This window comes from Babylonia areolata, chromosome 2, assembly GCF_041734735.1.
Source record: "Babylonia areolata isolate BAREFJ2019XMU chromosome 2, ASM4173473v1, whole genome shotgun sequence".
Lineage (NCBI taxonomy): Eukaryota > Metazoa > Mollusca > Gastropoda > Neogastropoda > Buccinidae > Babylonia > Babylonia areolata.
In genome coordinates, this window is record NC_134877.1 from 50,873,380 (window position 1) to 50,892,393 (window position 19,014).

The window sequence follows — 19,014 nt, forward strand, 5'->3', positions numbered from 1 at the left end:
ACACCCGGAGTTCCGGCAAAGGGCCTCTCTGTCTACTTAGTGATCTTGTCTACCCACTTCTCTCGCTGTGTGCCTCATCACCTTTTCACTCGCACTGTTCCCTGAAAGATGGTCTACAGACAGCCCCTCATCTTGTCATGTGGCCATACCATTTCAGATTCCCATTTTTCAAGGTGGTCAGCATACCAGCCAACGGTGTGTGATGGTTTTCTTTGTTCATTCTTGTTTCCTGATTATTGCTAAAAAGAAAAAGAAAAAAAGAAAAAAAATTAAGATTACTGAATATGCATATGTGTAAATACACCGTCTCCCTCTGCCGGGTGGGATACCCGTAACGTAAAAATGTGTGTCATTGTGAGGGTGTGTGTGTGAACGATTCTGCGCGCATCTGTGTGCGCGTGCCTCTGTGTATGACACTGTCAGTGTTGGCGTGAGTGTATTTGTGTATGTATGTGGATGTTGGCGTTGTCTGTTGGGATTGTGTGTGCAAGTATACCTATTTGTGGAGGGCGGGACCTGCATGAGCATCTGTAAAACTGCCACTGAATTTAAACAAGTGTGTGTGTGTGTGTGTACGTGTGTGAGAGAGAGAGAGAGGGAGAAAGAGAGAATTGTGGGAACTGGGCATGGTTGTGTGTGTGTGTGTGTCTGTGAACACGCACACATTCTTTTTTCATGTTGTTATGCATTATGTAGGTATAACAACTTGTTTGTTTTTATTGTATCATATTGCATTGCCATATTATATGTCACAACAGATTTACCTGTGTGAAATTCAGTCTGCTCTACCCAAGGAGAGCACATTGCTACAGTGAATGCGCCACCCATTCTTGTGGGGTGTTTTTTCTGCTTGCAAAAGTAAAACTTCATTTGTTTTCCTGTCAAAGTCGATCTTTCTCCAGAATTTTGTCAGGGATGGCCCTTTTGTTGCTGGGGATTTTTTTTACATGCACTTAGAATGTGTTTGTGTCTGTTTGCTTCCCAACAGCATAACCTTATTTCGATTTTGTTTTGTGTTTGGCAGTGCAGACCCTACGTTGTGTGGGAAATGGAATGAAAATAGCATACAAATGCTTGCCTACTATCATAAAAAATACAGAATTTTGTTTAGTCTTATCATGGTTAGTTTATTTATTTGAGTGCCGAGCTAGCATCCAAAAGGCTGAGATCGAAATCACAGACACCCAACATAAAAATTGGCATTTTCGTTGACCATCCTAATGTGTTCTTGCTCTGCTGAAGCCAGTATAGTGTTACACTGGTCCCCTCTCCTCACTTTTCTGAGAGTTATTTCCATCAGCCATTTAGCCTTTCACATGAGATGGGTGTCAACGTTAACACTCACTGCATGGTAAAAAAAAAAATAGCATAGTGGACAGATATTGCAGTTTATCTGACAATGTGCATTAAATAAGATTTTGACAATGTTTTATTTTATATTTCCTTAATGTGTGTGTATATATATGTATATGTATATATATATATAATATATATATATATATATAATATATATATGTGTTTAATAATAATAATAAAATAATACAGATATTATACACTGTTATGTTTAAAAAGTGAAAGATAACTGGGAGGACAAAGGTTCAAGCCCTGTCGGAGGTAAAAAGTCTTCAGACTGTGGCCAGTTGCTACCCAACAACTATTACTGGGTGCGCTATGGGAAGACTGGAGCAGTTGAGGAGCATATGCTTCACAGATGTGTCTTTGGGGGTGTTGCTCAAATTTCCTGACCAACACTGCAGGTGTCTGAATCTCTGCAGCTGAACAGTATTGGGCCAAGAGCTGAACCTTGGGAAACAGGAAGAGGTCTGGATTCAGCATGAGAACTGGAAATGAACATCCTTTGTAAAGATATGACTAGAAGCAATGACTGTTCTGCCAGAGATTGAAAAGGTATGGTGACGAAGGCTGAGAAGAATCCTGTGATTTTTTGGTGTTGAAACTGCTGATGGTGTGAGCAGTCTGTGAACTGACACTTCTTGAGACTTTTGCTTGCACAAGATGGTGATGTACACACACACACACACACAGATATATATATATATATATCTGTGTGTGTGTGTGTGTGCGTGCGTGCATTGCACGAGTGCATATGCATGTATGCATGCAAGCACACGTCTGTGTGTGCATGCTGTTTGTTTGTTTTGTGGGTTTGGTGGTGGCAGGGGAAATGGTCACTGGTGTAAAGTTCAATAACTGAATGGACATCAAATATGAGTACATTGGTCACAGTTATGACTGAAAGCTAAATTTCTTGAAAGTGTTTATTCCAAACCACTGTTGCATATTTTGTTATCAATGGTATCACAGTTTTAAAAGCAATACAAACAAATATATAATGTATATCATACAAACACAACTATATGCATTACATGATGAAGAAAAAAACAACAGAATCTGATCAGCCAGGAATGTTATTCAGCCAGGAATGTTGTTCAGCCAGGAATGTTGTTTCTGTTCAATTTAAAGAAATTCAAAACAGCACAGGGGGTGTTTAGACACACAAACATAGGCACAGCTGGTCTATGTTAGTGTACTATTTCCTTGAAAACAATACAAAATTGATAACAGATGAAAACATGATCATAATGACAAATAACACCTTTTCCAGACATGGTACGCAGCTTCCACACATTCACTAATGCATGCATGCATTTCGATGAATCATAATCTCCTTAATGTTGTCTATATCTCACTTTGGACAGTTAATAATAATAATAATAATGGATACTTATATAGCACACTATCCAGAAATCTGCTCTGGGTGCTTTTCAAAAACGCCTTTGTTAACATAAAACATTACATCAATGTTACATACACACACCAAAATGTGACTACACACACACACACACAATGCATAATACATTTTAACATACATGTGTATCTAACAGCTACCCTAACACATACACACACATAGGCAGGCACAGACTTACATAAACACACGCACACATTATACACATTCATATACATGCATGTAGTTATGTACACATACATATGTATACACACATAGTCAAGCACAGCTAACGCAAAGGAAGCGGACCTGCCACAATTGAACTTATTGCTGAGGGAAAAGGTGAGTTTTGAGAAAAGATTTAAAAGATGCGAGGGAATCAGAATGACAGAGGTTATCAGGGAGCTTGTTCCACGTCTTTAGTGATTGAAAAGAAAACGATCTGTGTCCATATGTCTTACTTCTGATGTGAGGTATCCTGAGAAGTCGAGTATCAGTGGAAAAACGGAGCTGGCGAGATGGGATACAGATATGGAGGAGTTCAGAAAGATACTTGGGGCCAGATCCGTTGACTGCAGAAAAGGTCAGAGTGGATAGCTTATAGTCTATTCGATCAGAAACGGGCAACCAGTGGAGAATCTGAAGGAGAGGAGAAACTTGGTCAAAGTTAGCTGTATAAAAAACTATACCACCACAGTCATATTCAATCTTGGCTATAAGCAACAACAGATATAAGCTAGTCACATAAAAGCATGACCTGATATCATCAGGAAGCCATTTTAGCCATGTACTTCTTGAAACACTGGTAAAATGTGCGCTCTAACTGCAGGTAGTGGTGTGGGGGACTGGCGGGGTCTGGCCAGTGGAAGTTGGTCACATAGGACATTCCCAGCTTGTTGGTCGCATCTGCTCGAGCCTGCTGACCCCCTTCTCCGCTGTGACCAAACACTTTGTCGCCCTGCGTACACATACCACAACTGTGTTAGCATGTTGCCCTGCATACACATACCACAACTACACATGTTGCCCTGCATACACATACCACAAACGTGTTAGCATTTTGTCCTGTGTACACACATCACAACTGTATATCATGTCACCCTACACACCACAGACCTGCCTACATATATCACAGCTGTTAGCATGTCATCCTGTGTACACACACCACCACCGTGTTAGCATTTCGCTCTGCGCACACACACCACATTAATGTTAGCATGTCACTCGAGTACATACAGCACAGCTGTGTTAGGCACATAGCTACACTCAGGCTGACCATTCTCAGCATGCTCCACATACATGCACACAAACCACAGCTGTGTGATCATGTTGCCCTACACACCACAAATGTATTAATGCGTCACCATGCCTACACAGATCACAGCTGTTAGCATGTCATCCTGTGTACACATACCACAACTGTGTTAGCATGTCATCCTGTGTACACATACCACAACTGTGCATGTCGTCCTGTGTACACAAATCACAACTGTGTTAGCATGTCATCCTGTGTACACATACCACAACTGTGTTAGCATGTCGTCCTGTGTACACATACCACAACTGTGTTAGCACGTTGTCCTGCATATAAAACATCACAGCTGTGTTATCATGTTACCCTACACACCAGCGCTGTTAGCATGTTGTCCTGTGTAAACATAGCACAACTGTGTTAGCATGTCACCCTGCATACACACGTCACAGCTGTGTTATCATGTTACCCTACACACCAAAGATGTGTTAATGCATCGCCCTGCCTACACACATTACAGCTGTGTTGTCATGTCGCCCTGTGTACACACACCATGGCTGTGTTACCATTTCGTTCTGCGTACACACACCACATTCATGTTAGCACGTTGCTTGAGTGCATACAGCACAGCTGTGGCAGGCACACAGGTACACTCAGGCTGACCATTCTCAGGATGCTCTACAATTACAGCGCACACACCATGAAGTGTCAACACTTAAATATGGTCGACACAGTACAGACAAGTAAACTTTGGACACAAAAATTCTTCTTCAAACATTTTTCAGTTTCAGTTTCAAGGAGATGTCAAAATGTGATACTCTCTATATGCTTATAATAAAAGTACACAGATAAAAGTGCATATACAAACAAAAGACTAAACGTAGTCCTTTAGACCTTTCCACATAAATGATGCAGTATCACAGTATCCGGTGACAGAAATATATCACTAACACTTGACTTCAAAACAAGAAAGATGAAAAGACATTTAAAATAATCTTTTTGTACAACATTATAACACAAGATTATAGGATACAGCCATATCTGACCAAAAAAAAATATCTAATTACCCTTGCAGACAAGCTTTGACTAGTTTGAGTGAACTGCAATTAAGGGCCTGTGGAAAAGGTTAGTCTGATGACACTCTTGTATGTGAACAATTATATAAACTGTGTAAAACAGTCACAGTGGAATTTTCCACCCACAGACTGGAATTTTACTCCCTCATCCACTGGACCTTGCCTGGTGGTCTGAGTACAAGTCTTTCAGATGAGATGATAACCTGAGGTCCCATGTGCAGCATGCACCTAGCACATATGGAAGAAACCATGCCATCAAAAGGGCTGTCCCTAGCAATATTCTGTATGAAAAACAAATACACTTGCAGACAGAAAAAAATGGAAGGGGGCAGGGGGGTTGTGGGTGGATGGTGGGGGAGGGCTGTGGGGGGAGGCTGGGGGGGGTGAGGGGGGGGGCTGCACTGTGACTGATGACATGCTCTTCCTGGGAAGAGCAGCTCAGATTTTACACACAGAGATCTGTTGTGACAAAACGTAATACAATACAATACAATTCAGAACATTTCTGAAGAAAGATATTCAACAGATTCTACCATTTTATAAAGAAACAAACTTCCAGGTGACCTGCTAGTGATTACTGGCAGCAGTAATATCAGCAGCTTCTCAATGAAATAAGTTTTAGCTTGTTTTAACCATTTGGTTCGTCTAATAACCATCTAATGCTTCAGGACAATTAAACTGTATTATATTCTGTTCTATTCTACTCTCTCTCTCTCTCTCTATCACACACACACACACACACATACACACACACACACATACAACAACATGAGACCATTCCATCATTCCAAACTCACCAACACATTTCTGGTAACTTGAAATCCTTGAGAATACAAATGGCCACCATCTTCTGATTCTTCAGACGGGGACTCCAAGGTGATGGGAACGCTGAACAAGTCAACAACCGATTTTGACAGAAGCGTCCGACTTCCCGGTGCTCCCTGGTTGGCCAGAAGGTCAAACATCTTGGCCAATGAACTGGCAGACCCAAACCCCATCAACGAGCCCAGACCCACTTCCACCTGCCGCGGATCATTCAGTATTTCAGGCTGAAAAAAACACAAACAAACAAAAAAAAAACAACACACACCCAAAAAACAACATCAACAAAATCACACATACACAAAATGAAGGAGAGGAGCTTTGTGAGAAAGCATATAGTTACTTCCCTTTCGTACCAAAAACTAATGACAACAAATCAACCCATCTTTACATGAAAATAAATAGCTACCCATACACATTCACACACACACACACACACACACACACACACTACACACATACACAATCTTTTAGTCTGTACTTTATAAAAGCATAAAAGAAAGGCGATGCTTACAGAACTGAGAACATGAAGGACTTTCCAAGCCTTCACTGCTGGGGAGTTTGGCGCCATCAGTGTTCTCCACGTGTGCAGAAGATGTGAAGGTTTGAAGACAAGGGACAGAGACTCCAGCACAGATGGGAAGTGTTGGCGAGCCGCTCGGTGATACTGCTCCAGGGGCAAGCCTATGTGGTAATCAATGCCTGCAACCGGAAAGCCTATGTGGTAATCAATGCCTGCAACCGGAAAGCCTATGTTGTAATCAATGCCTGCAACCGGAAAGCCTAATAGCCTATGTGGTAATCAATGCCTGCAACCAGAAAGCCTATGTGGTAATCAATGCCTGCAACCGGAAAGCCTATGTGGTAATCAATGCCTGCAACCGGAAAGCCTATGTGGTAATCAATGCCTGCAACCGGAAAGCCTATGTGGTAATCAATGCCTGCAACCAGAAAGCCTATGTGGTAATCAATTCCTGCAACCAGAAAGCCTATGTGGTAATCAATTCCTGCAACCGGAAAGCCTATGTGGTAATCAATGCCTGCAACCAACACCAACACAATGGGGTGGTGGCCTGGTGGTAATGCGTCTGCCAAGGAAGAGAGAGAATCTGAGGGCACGGGTTTGAATCCCACACTCGCCAAAATTTTCTCCCCCTCCACTTAGTCTTGAGCAGTGGTCTGAATGTTAATCATTTGGATGAGGTGATAAACTGAGATCATATATGCATCTAGCACTCGTAAAAGAACCCACGGCAACAGAAGGGTTGTCCCTGGTAAAAATTATACAGAAAAGTACATGCTGATGGTAAAACAAATATACTTCAAGACAGAAGAAAAGGGGTGACACTGCAGTGTGGTGATGTGCTCTCCCCGGGGAAAGCAGCCTGAATTTCACACAGAGAAATATGTTGTGACAAAACAGAAATACAGTTTGTGAAAAATATACTGTAATGGACAAGGAGAAAGAGGGTAAAAAGAGGAATATCACTTGTATGTTCTTTGACAGCTGGTACTGAGTGTATAAATGAGAAGTACTGAATTGTAGGCTGTTTCACAAAATGGTATGGAAATTGCTGCTTTTTTCATGTCACACCACTAGCTGCCTATGCTGCTCGACAGATAAAATGTGTTTACATGTGTTTGCCAGTTAAAACAGTTTATCCAAATGCTAACAGAAATCTTGCCAAAACATTCTGTGTTAAAAGTGTCTTGCAAGATTAAAAAAAAAAAAGTTTGAATGTAAAGATGGAATCTCTCTTTTAAAAAGCACTCTCGTTCTAATGCAAAGTGCTGTTATTGTTCCCGTACTGAAGACAGTGCCAGACATGTCACATTGCAGCAACACATGGCAGTACATGGCATAAGTAGCACTGACTTAAAGTTGTGTGCCTTGAGAATGGAGACAGTTACCACTCTTTACTACATGGCAGTACACTGTGCTATGTTATTCTGCTAAATCACATCATTCAAACACAGACACGGCTTTCTTTCTTTCAGTTCTATTCTTCTCATTTTTTTATGTAGAGAATTTAAGCATTCTAGGGGGAAGGAAGCTGTCTTTCATAGAATATGAGAGATGTGTTTCCTGCATGAAGAGGATGCCCTGACTGGTGCTTTGTGGACAGAAGACAGGGACGATAATAATAAGAGAAGGGTTTGTCCTGATGGGGTCAGAATACATCTGATAGCCTTGGCAGGATGGTTAGTTCTGCGACTACATATACATATGGAAAGATCACATTTCTACACGAACATAAATTTTACATTCATAACTTATCGTTACACAATGAATCATCATCCCTGTTTGGAACAGACCAGTTGGGACCCTTGGTGACTGACGGATTTATGGTAAACTTCTGCCTTTTTTTGATGGTGACAGTTCTGCTTCACACAGCCTGCTGCAGATACATGGTGTATGTGAAAGCATATAATTCTTTATTTCTTTTGCTGAGATAGTAAAGTTATTCTGATTCTGATACAAAAGACAGCTAGTAGAGCAGTAGAGGTCATTCTGACATGTCTGTGATTCTTTACTTCTTTTTTTTTTCATGAGAGCGCCTTTGCTCATTTTCAATGATCTCATTTTCTTTTATTTCTTTCCTCTAATACTGCAGCCATAAACTGGGAAAGGGCAGGGGTGGGGGGTGGGAGTGGGGTTAAAATTGTACTGACAATAACAAAGATAGTTATGTGGCAAACCAACTAACTTCTGCGTTTTGGAGTGGTTGAGTTATTCAGTTATCTCAACATATACTGTTTCATTCAAATGTCAAATAAATCTTTATCTTCAACTGACAATTAGATCAACCCCCCCCCACCCCCCCACTCCCCCTTCCCCCCCTTCATTCAAAATTAATATCTGCTGAATTATTATGAAATATCACCTCTCAGAAAAACAGGAATGAATGGGAGGGAACTAACGCTCCTTACAATAAAAAAAGGATTACTTCCCTTACATTAGGCTCTTGTACTGGTAATCACAAACTACCAATTGAGAAAGGGAGACACATGAACATACCACAAGAAGCAAGACTGTGTCATCTTTGTGACACGAATCGAGTGGGAGATGAATACCATTTTGTCATGGAATGTCCTGCAATTCAAAATCTCCGCAATCAGTATTTACCTAAGTATTACAGAACACGTCCCAACTTCCACAAATATGCAACATTAATGTCTATTAGTGGTGAGAAAAAGTTAACAGATAAGAAACCAACAGAACAAAGGTAGAAAATATCAGCACTGATGATGGTGATGGTGCTGAAGAACATGAACATAACAATGAAAATTAAGATTCTACATTTTTATAGAGCTGAATCTTGTACAGACACAAAACAAAGTGTCTACACACCAGTCATTCACAAGCATGCACAGCTCTGATTCAGAGGGATGAACAATCAAAGTTATGAATACACATGAATATAAAATAAGAGAAACTGTAGATCAGAAAGAGGGAGTTGAGAAAGGGGTGGTGGTGGTGGGGGGGGGGGAGTGGGGCTACTTAGGCCAGAAGTAGGTTTCACTTGAAAGAGCGGAGTTCAGAGATTTGACGAAGCAAAAGAGGTAGGTAATTCCAAGTGTAAGGTCCAGAGACTGAGAAGGAGCGGTGGCCGACTGTGGAGTATATGAATCTACGAACATGGAAACAGACAAGATTTAGTGAGATGGGGGTGTAGAGGTTAAGCTGAAGATAACAACTGTGTGAACAAAATCAAAACCAAACAAACGAATGAAATAGACAAAACAAATATCAAGCCGTCTCACCAAAAGGTTTTGCAATCTCCTCATCAAAGTACTGAGAGAGGTTACGATGCTGGGGATCAACTATTCGAATCAAGGCGTCCACGTACATGGCTAATGTTACAGCATGGTACACCACCTTGCTACCTGTGTACACACACACACACACACACACACACAGAGGCATTTGCACATATATAACATATATATATATATAGACACACATAATACTCCTGTTACAGCCCCTGCCTCAGCCTTATCTGCCTGCTACCTGCCAGCCTCAGCCTGCCTCTAAGAAACTTCAAGGAAACCACTAGCTGTGAAAACTAACAACACGAAAACAACAAACCACCTGGCCCGCAGGCCAGTCATCACCAAATTTCATGTCCTTGGACAAAGAATGCCAAGTTTAACCCTGCTGTTTATAAGTTTATCGCACGAATAGCTTTTAGCCAACATTTTGAAAAACAGGAATAATCATGAGAATGACACAAGTGTCAAACATCCCTGAACCTACCTCGTTCAGCCTCTTGACTAGTGCTTGCAACAAAAGCCGAATCAAGCACTGACACAATTTCTACACCCGTCTTATTCGTCACTATTGCCTCAGTTTTCAATGTCTTGGGGTGAAAAAAAGTCAGAATCCCTGTCGGCAGAATTGTCAAGATCGAACAAACAATCTCCTCATTCAATTAAGGTCACTTTCGAGACATTTCTACATTGAAATATGACCTAGCTGTGCACAAAAACATTCAGTTTCTGAAACAGAAACAATACTAGCAGGGGAATTACTCTTCTGCCGCTAAATGTGTGTCCACTTAAAGCAAAAATGAGTTTTGTACCTTATACCTCTAAACTGACTTGTATTTTGGCTATGTGCAGCACTGACAGAATACAACTGCACACATATTTCATCACAAATGTATGAAAGATAGTGTGTGTGTGTGTGCGTGTGTCTGCCTAGTGTGTGCACAAAGTACATGTTAATATGATTATATATGAACATGCACACGCTTGGGCTGACATCAGCACTTATTCAAGCAATTTATTCTTGGTGCATCTGAACAATGTTGACATCACTGTAATCAGTTCTGCTGTCACTGTTTCTATCGTCACTGCTACTTTTACTGCAACATCTGTCAACAAGTTACAGTTGTCATAGTGGCAATGTTTTCGTAGAATCATGGTAATCATAAAATCTCTCTCTCTCTCTCTCTCTCTCTCTCTATATATATATATATATATTTAGAGAGAGAGAGACAGAGAAGGGGGGGGGGGAGAGGGAGAGAGTCAATGAAGCAGCTCCACTGATTTCAAAGTAACAGCACTTCCAAAAACAGAAAGTCCATACCAGGTGGATAATCTGGTGCAGCTGTGGACAAAGCGTGCTGAATCCTGGGCCAGTCATGTTTATATTCCAACATGGAAATGCTGCGCCCTCCTCCAAGAGTCACCAAGCCGGCCTGTGGAATTGCTCCATGTCTACCATGATTGTTACTCACATCAACCACAACACACAGATACATATAACAGAATCACTCACTCTCTTTCACACAGTCAAACACACACACACACACACACACACACAATCACTAACTCTCTTTCACAAGTCAAACACACACACATGCTCAGACAAACAACTGACATGGCTATTATGTTCACATTTTGCTAATTCCTTTTTTCAATCATATGAAATGAACAGCAATAATCATAAACTGACTGCATAGCCCACCAGGAAGGTGCCACCTACCTGTATGAAACTATTTGAAAAGAATAAACAGCTTATCTATGTCTGTCCTTCCACGTCTATGTTCCATCCAATGCCTTCTAAGTCAACCTGTGACTGACAAAAAAAAGCCATCAAATTCTATATGTGACTGCCAAAAAGCCTTCAGAGTTTACCTGTAGCTGCCAGAAAAGCCTCCAATATCTACCTGTGACTATAAAAAAAATCCTTCAAAATCTACCTATGATTGCCCAAAATGCCTTCAAAAACTACCGGTGACTGCCCCAAAAAGCCTTCAAAGTCTGCTTGTGACTGACCCCCCAAAAGCCTTCAGAGTCAACCTGTGAGTGCCAAATAAAGCCTTCAAAGTATATGTGTAACTGCCATATAAAAAAAATAAAAAAAAAAAAAATAAAAAAAAAGCCTTTAAAGTCTACCGGAGACTGCTAAAAAAAAGCCTTCAAAGTCTACCAGTAACTGCAAAACAAACAAAAAAGCCTTCACAGTCTGCCAGTGACTGGCGCTGAGGTTCACTGGAAGTCAGCAGATACTCCAGGCAGATGTGCAGCCAGCACACCATCCCCTGAACAGACCAGCATCTCCATTCCTCAGAGTGAGTCACACAGCACTGGGCACAGATGTTCAGCACTTTCCACATCCATTACATCATTGCCTTCTCCAAGGCTGCTGCCTGTGAAACTGCTGACTGGATTTCCTTTCTAAATAACGAGTTTTGTGCGAGCTCCAAAAATGTTAAGTATATGCAATGATAAAACAAAGAAAATAAAACAAAAGAAAAACCTTAAAAAGAAACCATTAATTCAGAAAATGCTTTTGGCATTTCTCATTGAAATATGAAAATAAAGGAATGTGCACATGCATGTGTAAAGAGGCAAACACACGCATGTGCACATGCAGACACACATGCATGCGCACACGCATGAACGCACACACACACACTACCTGATGGCTCATCAGCATTTCAACAGTGATGTTATCCTTGCCATTTTGAGTGAACTCTGGCCAGTACTGCTGTATCTTTGCTTTGTAGTCCAGCAGACCTCTGGAAAACCACCAGCAAACTTGTGAGCATGCATTCTTTGCAAGTTCATGACAGAAGGCACAGTGAAAGAAAGGAAGAAACAAAATAAATGTTCAAAACAGTCATGCACAACACGAGCAATTCTGCACAGTATAAGGTAAGCATTCAAACTAGCTTATCAATGTTGCTTTCATTTTTATTGCAATGTAATTTCATTGATACATGTATATTCATCAACAGATTCTGATTCACCTGTCTACCAATGTAGCATTCTATATTGTGTGTCCTGTAGCATTCTTCATTGTGCGTCATCACCTGTCTACCAGTGTAGCCTTCTTCAGTGTGCGTCCTCACCTGTCTACCAGTGTAGCATTCTTCATTGTGCGTCCTCACCTGTCTACCAGTGTAGCATTCTTCAGTGTGCGTCCTCACCTGTCTACCAATGTAGCATTCTTCATTGTGTGTCCTCAACTGTCTACCAGTGTAGCATTCTGCATTGTGTGTTCTCACCTGTCTACCAGTGTAGCATTCTTCATTGTGAGTCCTCACCTGTCTACCAATGTAGCATTCTTCAGTGTGCGTCCTCACCTTTCTACCAGTGTAGCATTCTGTATTGTGCGTTCTCACCTGTCTCCCAGCATAGCATTCTGTACTGTGTGTCCTCACCTGTCTACCAGTGTAGCATTCTGCATTGTGCGTCCTCACCTGTCTACCAGTGTAGCATTCTGTATTGTGCATCCTCACCTGTCTACCAGTGTAGCATTCTTCACTGTGCGTCCTCACCTGTCTACCAATGTAGCATTCTTCATTGTGCGTCCTCACCTGTCTACCAATGTAGCATTCTGCATTGTGCGTCCTCACCTGTCTACCAGTGTAGCATTCTTCACTGTGCGTCCTCACCTGTCTACCAATGTAGCATTCTTCATTGTGCGTCCTCACCTGTCTACCAGCGTAGCATTCTTCATTGTGCGTCCTCACCTGTCTACCAGTGTAGCATTCTGTATTGTGCATCCTCACCTGTCTACCAGTGTAGCATTCTGCATTGTGCATCCTCACCTGTCTACCAGTGTAGCATTCTGCATTGTGCATCCTCACCTGTCTACCAGTGTAGCATTCTTCATTGTGCGTTCTCACCTGTCTACCAGTGTAGCATTCTGCATTGTGCGTCCTCACCTGTCTACCAGTGTAGCATTCTTCACTGTGCGTCCTCACCTGTCTACCAATGTAGCATTCTGTATTGTGCGTTCTCACCTGTCTACCAATGTAGCATTCTGTATTGTGCGTCCTCACCTGTCTACCAATGTAGCATTCTGTATTGTGCGTCTCACCTGTCTACCAATGTAACATTCTGTATTGTGCGTCCTCACCTGTCTACCAGTGTAGCATTCTGCATTGTGCGTCTCACCTGTCTACCAATGTAGCATTCTTCAGTGTGCGTCCTCACCTGTCTACCAGTGTAGCATTCTGTATTGTGCGTCCTCACCTGTCTACCAGTGTAGCATTCTTCAGTGTGCGTCCTCACCCGTCTACCAATGTAGCATTCTTCAGTGTGCGTCCTCACCTGTCTACCAATGTAGCATTCTGTATTGTGCGTCCTCACCTGTCTACCAGTGTAGCATTCTGTATTGTGCGTCCTCACCTGTCTACCAGTGTAGCATTCTTCAGTGTGCGTCCTCACCTGTCTACCAATGTAGCATTCTTCATTGTGCGTCCTCACCTGTCTACCAATGTAGCATTCTGTATTGTGCGTCCTCACCTGTCTACCAATGTAGCATTCTGTATTGTGCGTCCTCACCTGTCTACCAGTGTAGCATTCTGCATTGTGCGTCATCACCTGTCTACCAATGTAGTAATCTGTATTGTGTGTCCTCACCTGTCTACCAACATAGCATTCTGTACTGTGCGTTCTCACCTGTCTACCAGCGTAGCATTCTTCAGTGTGCGTCCTCACCTGTCTACCAGTGTAGCATTCTGTATTGTGCGTCCTCACCTGTCTACCAATGTAGCATTCTTCATTGTGTGTCCTCACCTGTCTACCAGTGTAGCATTCTTCATTGTGTGTCCTCACCTGTCTACCAGTGTAGCATTCTTCATTGTGTGTCCTCACCTGTCTACCAGTGTAGCCTTCTTCAGTGTGCGTCCTCACCTGTCTACCAGTGTAGCATTCTTCATTGTGTGTCCTCACCTGTCTACCAGTGTAGCATTCTGCATCCTCACCTGTCTACCAGTGTAGCATTCTGCATCCTCACCTGTCTACCAATGTAGCATTCTGCATTGTGCGTCCTCACCTGTCTACCAGTGTAGCATTCTGCATCCTCACCTGTCTACCAGTGTAGCATTCTTCAGTGTGCGTCCTCACCTGTCTACCAATGTAGCATTCTGTATTGTGCGTCCTCACCTGTCTACCAATGTAGCATTCTGTATTGTGCGTCCTCACCTGTCTACCAATGTAGCATTCTGTATTGTGCGTTCTCACCCGTCTACCAATGTAGCATTCTGTATTGTGCGTCCTCACCTGTCTACTAGTGTAGCATTCTGTATTGTGCGTCCTCACCTGTCTACCAGTGTAGCATTCTGTATTGTGCACCCTCACCTGTCTACCAATGTAGCATTCTGTACTGTGTGTCCTCACCTGTCTACCAATGTAGCATTCTGTATTGCGTGTCCTCAGCTGTCTACCAATGTAGCATTCTGTATTGTGTGTTCTCACCTGTCTACCAGTGTAGCATTCTTCATTGTGCGTCCTCACCTGTCTACCAGTGTAGCATTCTGTATTGTGCGTCCTCACCTGTCTACCAGTGTAGCATTCTTCAGTGTGCGTCCTCACCTGTCTACCAGTGTAGCATTCTGTATTGTGCGTCCTCACCTGTCTACCAGTGTAGCATTCTGTATTGTGCGTTCTCACCTGTCTACCAGTGTAGCATTCTGTATTGTGCGTTCTCACCTGTCTACCAGTGTAGCATTCTGCATTGTGCGTCCTCACCTGTCTACCAATCTATCATTCTGTATTGTGCGTCCTCACCTGTCTACCAGTGTAGCATTCTTCATTGTGAGTCCTCAGTTGTGTACCAATCTAGCATTCTGTATTGTGCGTCCTCACCTGTCTACCAGTGTAGCATTCTTCATTGTGAGTCCTCACCTGTCTACCAATCTAGCATTCTGCATTGTGCGTCCTCACCTGTCTACCAGTGCAGCATTCTGTATTGTGCGTTCTCACCTGTCTACCAGTGTAGCGACAGCAAGAGCTGTGGCCCCCTTGGCACAGGCCCAGGTCAAAGTGACCGTATCGTTGCGCCATGGACGTCGGCTGGAGGGGTCAGCATAGCCTCCCCACAGCTCCACCAGGGGGCGCCCCCGGTGATAGACAGCGAACGATGCTCCTCGCTCCGTGCCGTCCTCCACGTACTGTCTGTGGTGGGGTCAGGTTTGGTTTAGTGGTCATGTTGTATGTTGTGTTGTGGTGTGGTTTTTTTGATATGGTGTTGTGTGTGTTGTGTATTGTAGTGTAGTGTGTATTGTGGTGTGTGGTGCAGTGCGGTGTGGTGTTGTGGTGTGCTGTTGTGAGTGTTGTGGTGTGTGTGGTGTGTGGTGTGGTGTTGTGGTGTGGTGTTGTGAGTGTTGTGGTGTGTGGTGTGGTGTTGTGTGGTGTGATGTGTTATGGTGTGTGGTGTGTGATGACACAATGGTAGGGTGTAGTATGGGATGAGCAGTTGCTGAGGGCTGAAACTGTATGAAATGTGGATATGTGTGTGTGTGTGTGTGTGTGTGTGTGTGTATTTACACAAGTATGTCTGTTTTTACACAAGTGTATGTGTGTGTTTGTGTGTATGCATATATGTGTGTGTTTGTTTGTGTGTATGCATATGTGTGTGTGTGTGTGTGTGTGTGTGTGTGTGTGTGTATGCATTCAATACATTTTGAAATTTAAGCTCGTAGCATTTGTCAGCACAGCAATTGATTTTCTACACAAATGCATGCACGCAAGCAAGCATGCACAAACACACACACACACAAATGCAGTTACACACACATGCATGTCCACATGTATGAAGAAATACATTCGCACACTCATGCAGTGATACAGATACTAAGAGAAACATGCTCAGTATAAGTACATCAAAAAATTGGCCACAGACTTTCATCAACACAAACCAAGAACTGCACAGTTCAAGGCCTTCCTACCTGAAGAGCTGTGCAACTGGACGATACTCTGGCAAAAAGAATCCTTCAACCACAGGAGGTAACTGTGCTGATTTCTGGTAATACCTCCACCCCACCCCTACAGCAACCACCAATGCTGCTACTTTCATTACCAAATACATCTCTTGAAGCCGCGTTTACAAGGAATTACTCGTGAACTTCTCTTACAAGTTCTTTCTCTAGCTTCATGAGTTCATTATATTGACAAAACCGATTTATCCTTTCCCTGTTTTGCTTTTCTTTTCTTTCAGTTTTTGGAAAGGGAGTTGTACGTCTCAGATCTGAAACAGAATGATAAGACAATTGATAATAATGATGATAATAATAACAAACATAATCATAATAATGACATGAAGATCATAATAATTATGATAATCATGATGATCATAATTATAATAATAATGTTGATGATGATGCTAACTGATGATAATCGTGATCCAGTTAGCACGTTTCATTCAAGAACCCTGAGCCCTACAGAACTCTATATCAAAGGTAAGAATATTGCTGGCGAAGTGTCATGTTAGTATAATTCTTCTTCCTCTTTTTCTTCTTTGTTGATTATCAAATTGATTATTCTGGCACCTAAAACTGGGGGGGTTTGCTACTACTATTAATTTTTGTAGTTGGTGTTCCTTGATGATGTGAAGAAGAGGTAGAGGTGAAGGTGGCATCATTCCACTGCTGTTCAGGGGAATTGGGGGGTGAGGAGGGACAGAAGCTAACGGGTTAGGGGATCGGGGTGGGAGAGGTGGGGGTGGGATGGAGGAGGTGGCGTGGGGGGTGGAGGGTACTGGAAGTGTTGTTTACTGCTTGGAGACCCTTGACATAAAAGTGTCAAGCATTTTGGCCTCCACAGCTACTTGGGGCAGGCAGTTCCAATCTATGATGGTTCTAGGTAAAAATGAAGAGCCTCTGTACTGTGTTCTGGTGGTGATGATGGAAAACTGTTGGTTGTGTCCTCGGTGTTAGCGAGACCGCAGTGGGTTAAGTTTCCTTTTGAGGTTTGGACAGTGGGCTTGGGATTGATGTAAATTTTGTACAGCATCGAGAGCCTGGAAGTCTTGTGTTCTCCAGAGAGGGCCAACTCAACGACTCCAGCATTTCGTTGACACTTGAGGTGTTCCGGTACCTGCCCAGGACGAAGCCAGCTGCTCGATGCTGTATGGCTTCCAGTCTGTCAGTGTTCTTCTTAGTGGAGAGGTCCCAGACGGATGAGCCACCAGCAAGGGGCGTAAAAAGGCTATATATGCTCTTTCTTTGATGTTGATGGAGCTGATCTTCAGGTTCTGTCAGAGGAAGCCCAGGTTTCGGTTGGCTTTGCAGCAGATATTGTTGATGTGGTCGTCCCAGATCAGTTCTCGCTGGATCATAATGCCCAGGTATTTAGCTGATGAGACGTTGTCCAGGGTGTGGCCATGCAGGTCATATGAGTGATGGAGGGGGTTCCTGCTCTTTGTGACACGGAGAGTTGGGCACTTCGCAGGATGATACTCCATGTTCCAGGTCTTCTCCCAGTCTGCTAGGCACAGGAATTCATGTTGTAGCTGGTCCTGACGGGCGCAATAGCCGAGTGGGTAAAGCGTTGGACTGTCAATCTGAGGGTCCCGGGTTTGAATCACGGTGACGGCGCCTGGTGGGTAAAGGGTGGAGATTTTTACGATCTCTCAGGTCAACATACGTGCAGACCTGCTAGTGCCTGAACCCCCTTCGTGTGTATATGCAAGCAGAAGATCAAATACGCACGTTGAAGATCCTGTAATCCATGTCAGTGTTCGGTGGGTTATGGAAACAAGAACATACCCAGCATGCACACCCCCGAAAACGGAGTTTGGCTGCCTACATGGCGGGGTAAAAACGGTCATACACGTAAAAGCCCACTCGTGTGCATACGAGTGAACGCAGAAGGAGAAGAAGTAGCTGGTCCTGATCACTGCCTCTGAGATCATCCTGTATAATATACTGCTGTACCATCTGCAAATAGCCTTGCCAGTGAGGTCAGTTTCTCCGGAAGGTCATTAATATATACTACGAACAAGCATGGTCCTAGCACATACCCCTGAAGGGCTCCACACACAGTCACAGACACACACACACGCAAACACACACACACACACACACAGCATTTGTCACTTTGATGGCTTGATGTAAAAAAAGCAATTGCTGCTTATTCAATTCACCATCGTCAAATAAAATCTTGACTTGACTTGACTTTTCGTTTCTGCCAACCTCTGACATGCAGGTCCCAGGAAATGGAGACAGAACGTGGAAAGTGAAACTGATGAAACGAGCACCAAGTTGTTCCCCCGCCAGTCCAGGTTCACGAGGATTGCACAGTGACTTCCCTTGTCGGTGCCAACGCAAATATGCTCCTGCGCCAAATCTGCCCTGGACTCTTCTTCCTCAGACCCG

General features: G+C 43.0%; 1 protein-coding gene across 3 annotated transcripts; it reads right to left on the reverse strand.

The window, feature by feature from the left end:
* Positions 1-2,269: 2,269 nt before the first annotated feature.
* LOC143279487 (beta-lactamase domain-containing protein 2-like) lies at positions 2,270-18,931 on the reverse strand. Of its 3 annotated transcripts, none has more exons than XM_076583534.1 (9): positions 18,832-18,931; positions 16,588-16,886; positions 15,623-15,814; positions 12,327-12,426; positions 10,989-11,100; positions 9,662-9,784; positions 6,411-6,598; positions 5,872-6,123; positions 2,270-3,704 (listed from the first exon to the last, which is right to left on the reverse strand). In XM_076583534.1, exons 2-9 carry the CDS (start codon positions 16,725-16,727, stop codon positions 3,513-3,515), a joined length of 1,299 nt encoding a protein of 432 aa, XP_076439649.1. In that variant the 5' UTR covers positions 16,728-16,886; positions 18,832-18,931; the 3' UTR covers positions 2,270-3,512. The 3 variants fall into 3 exon arrangements, with proteins under 3 accessions (XP_076439649.1, XP_076439650.1, XP_076439648.1); XM_076583535.1 differs by having other exon boundaries at positions 5,872-6,096; positions 18,783-18,921; XM_076583533.1 differs by having other exon boundaries at positions 18,783-18,921.
* Between the last annotated feature and the right edge of the window lie 83 nt (positions 18,932-19,014).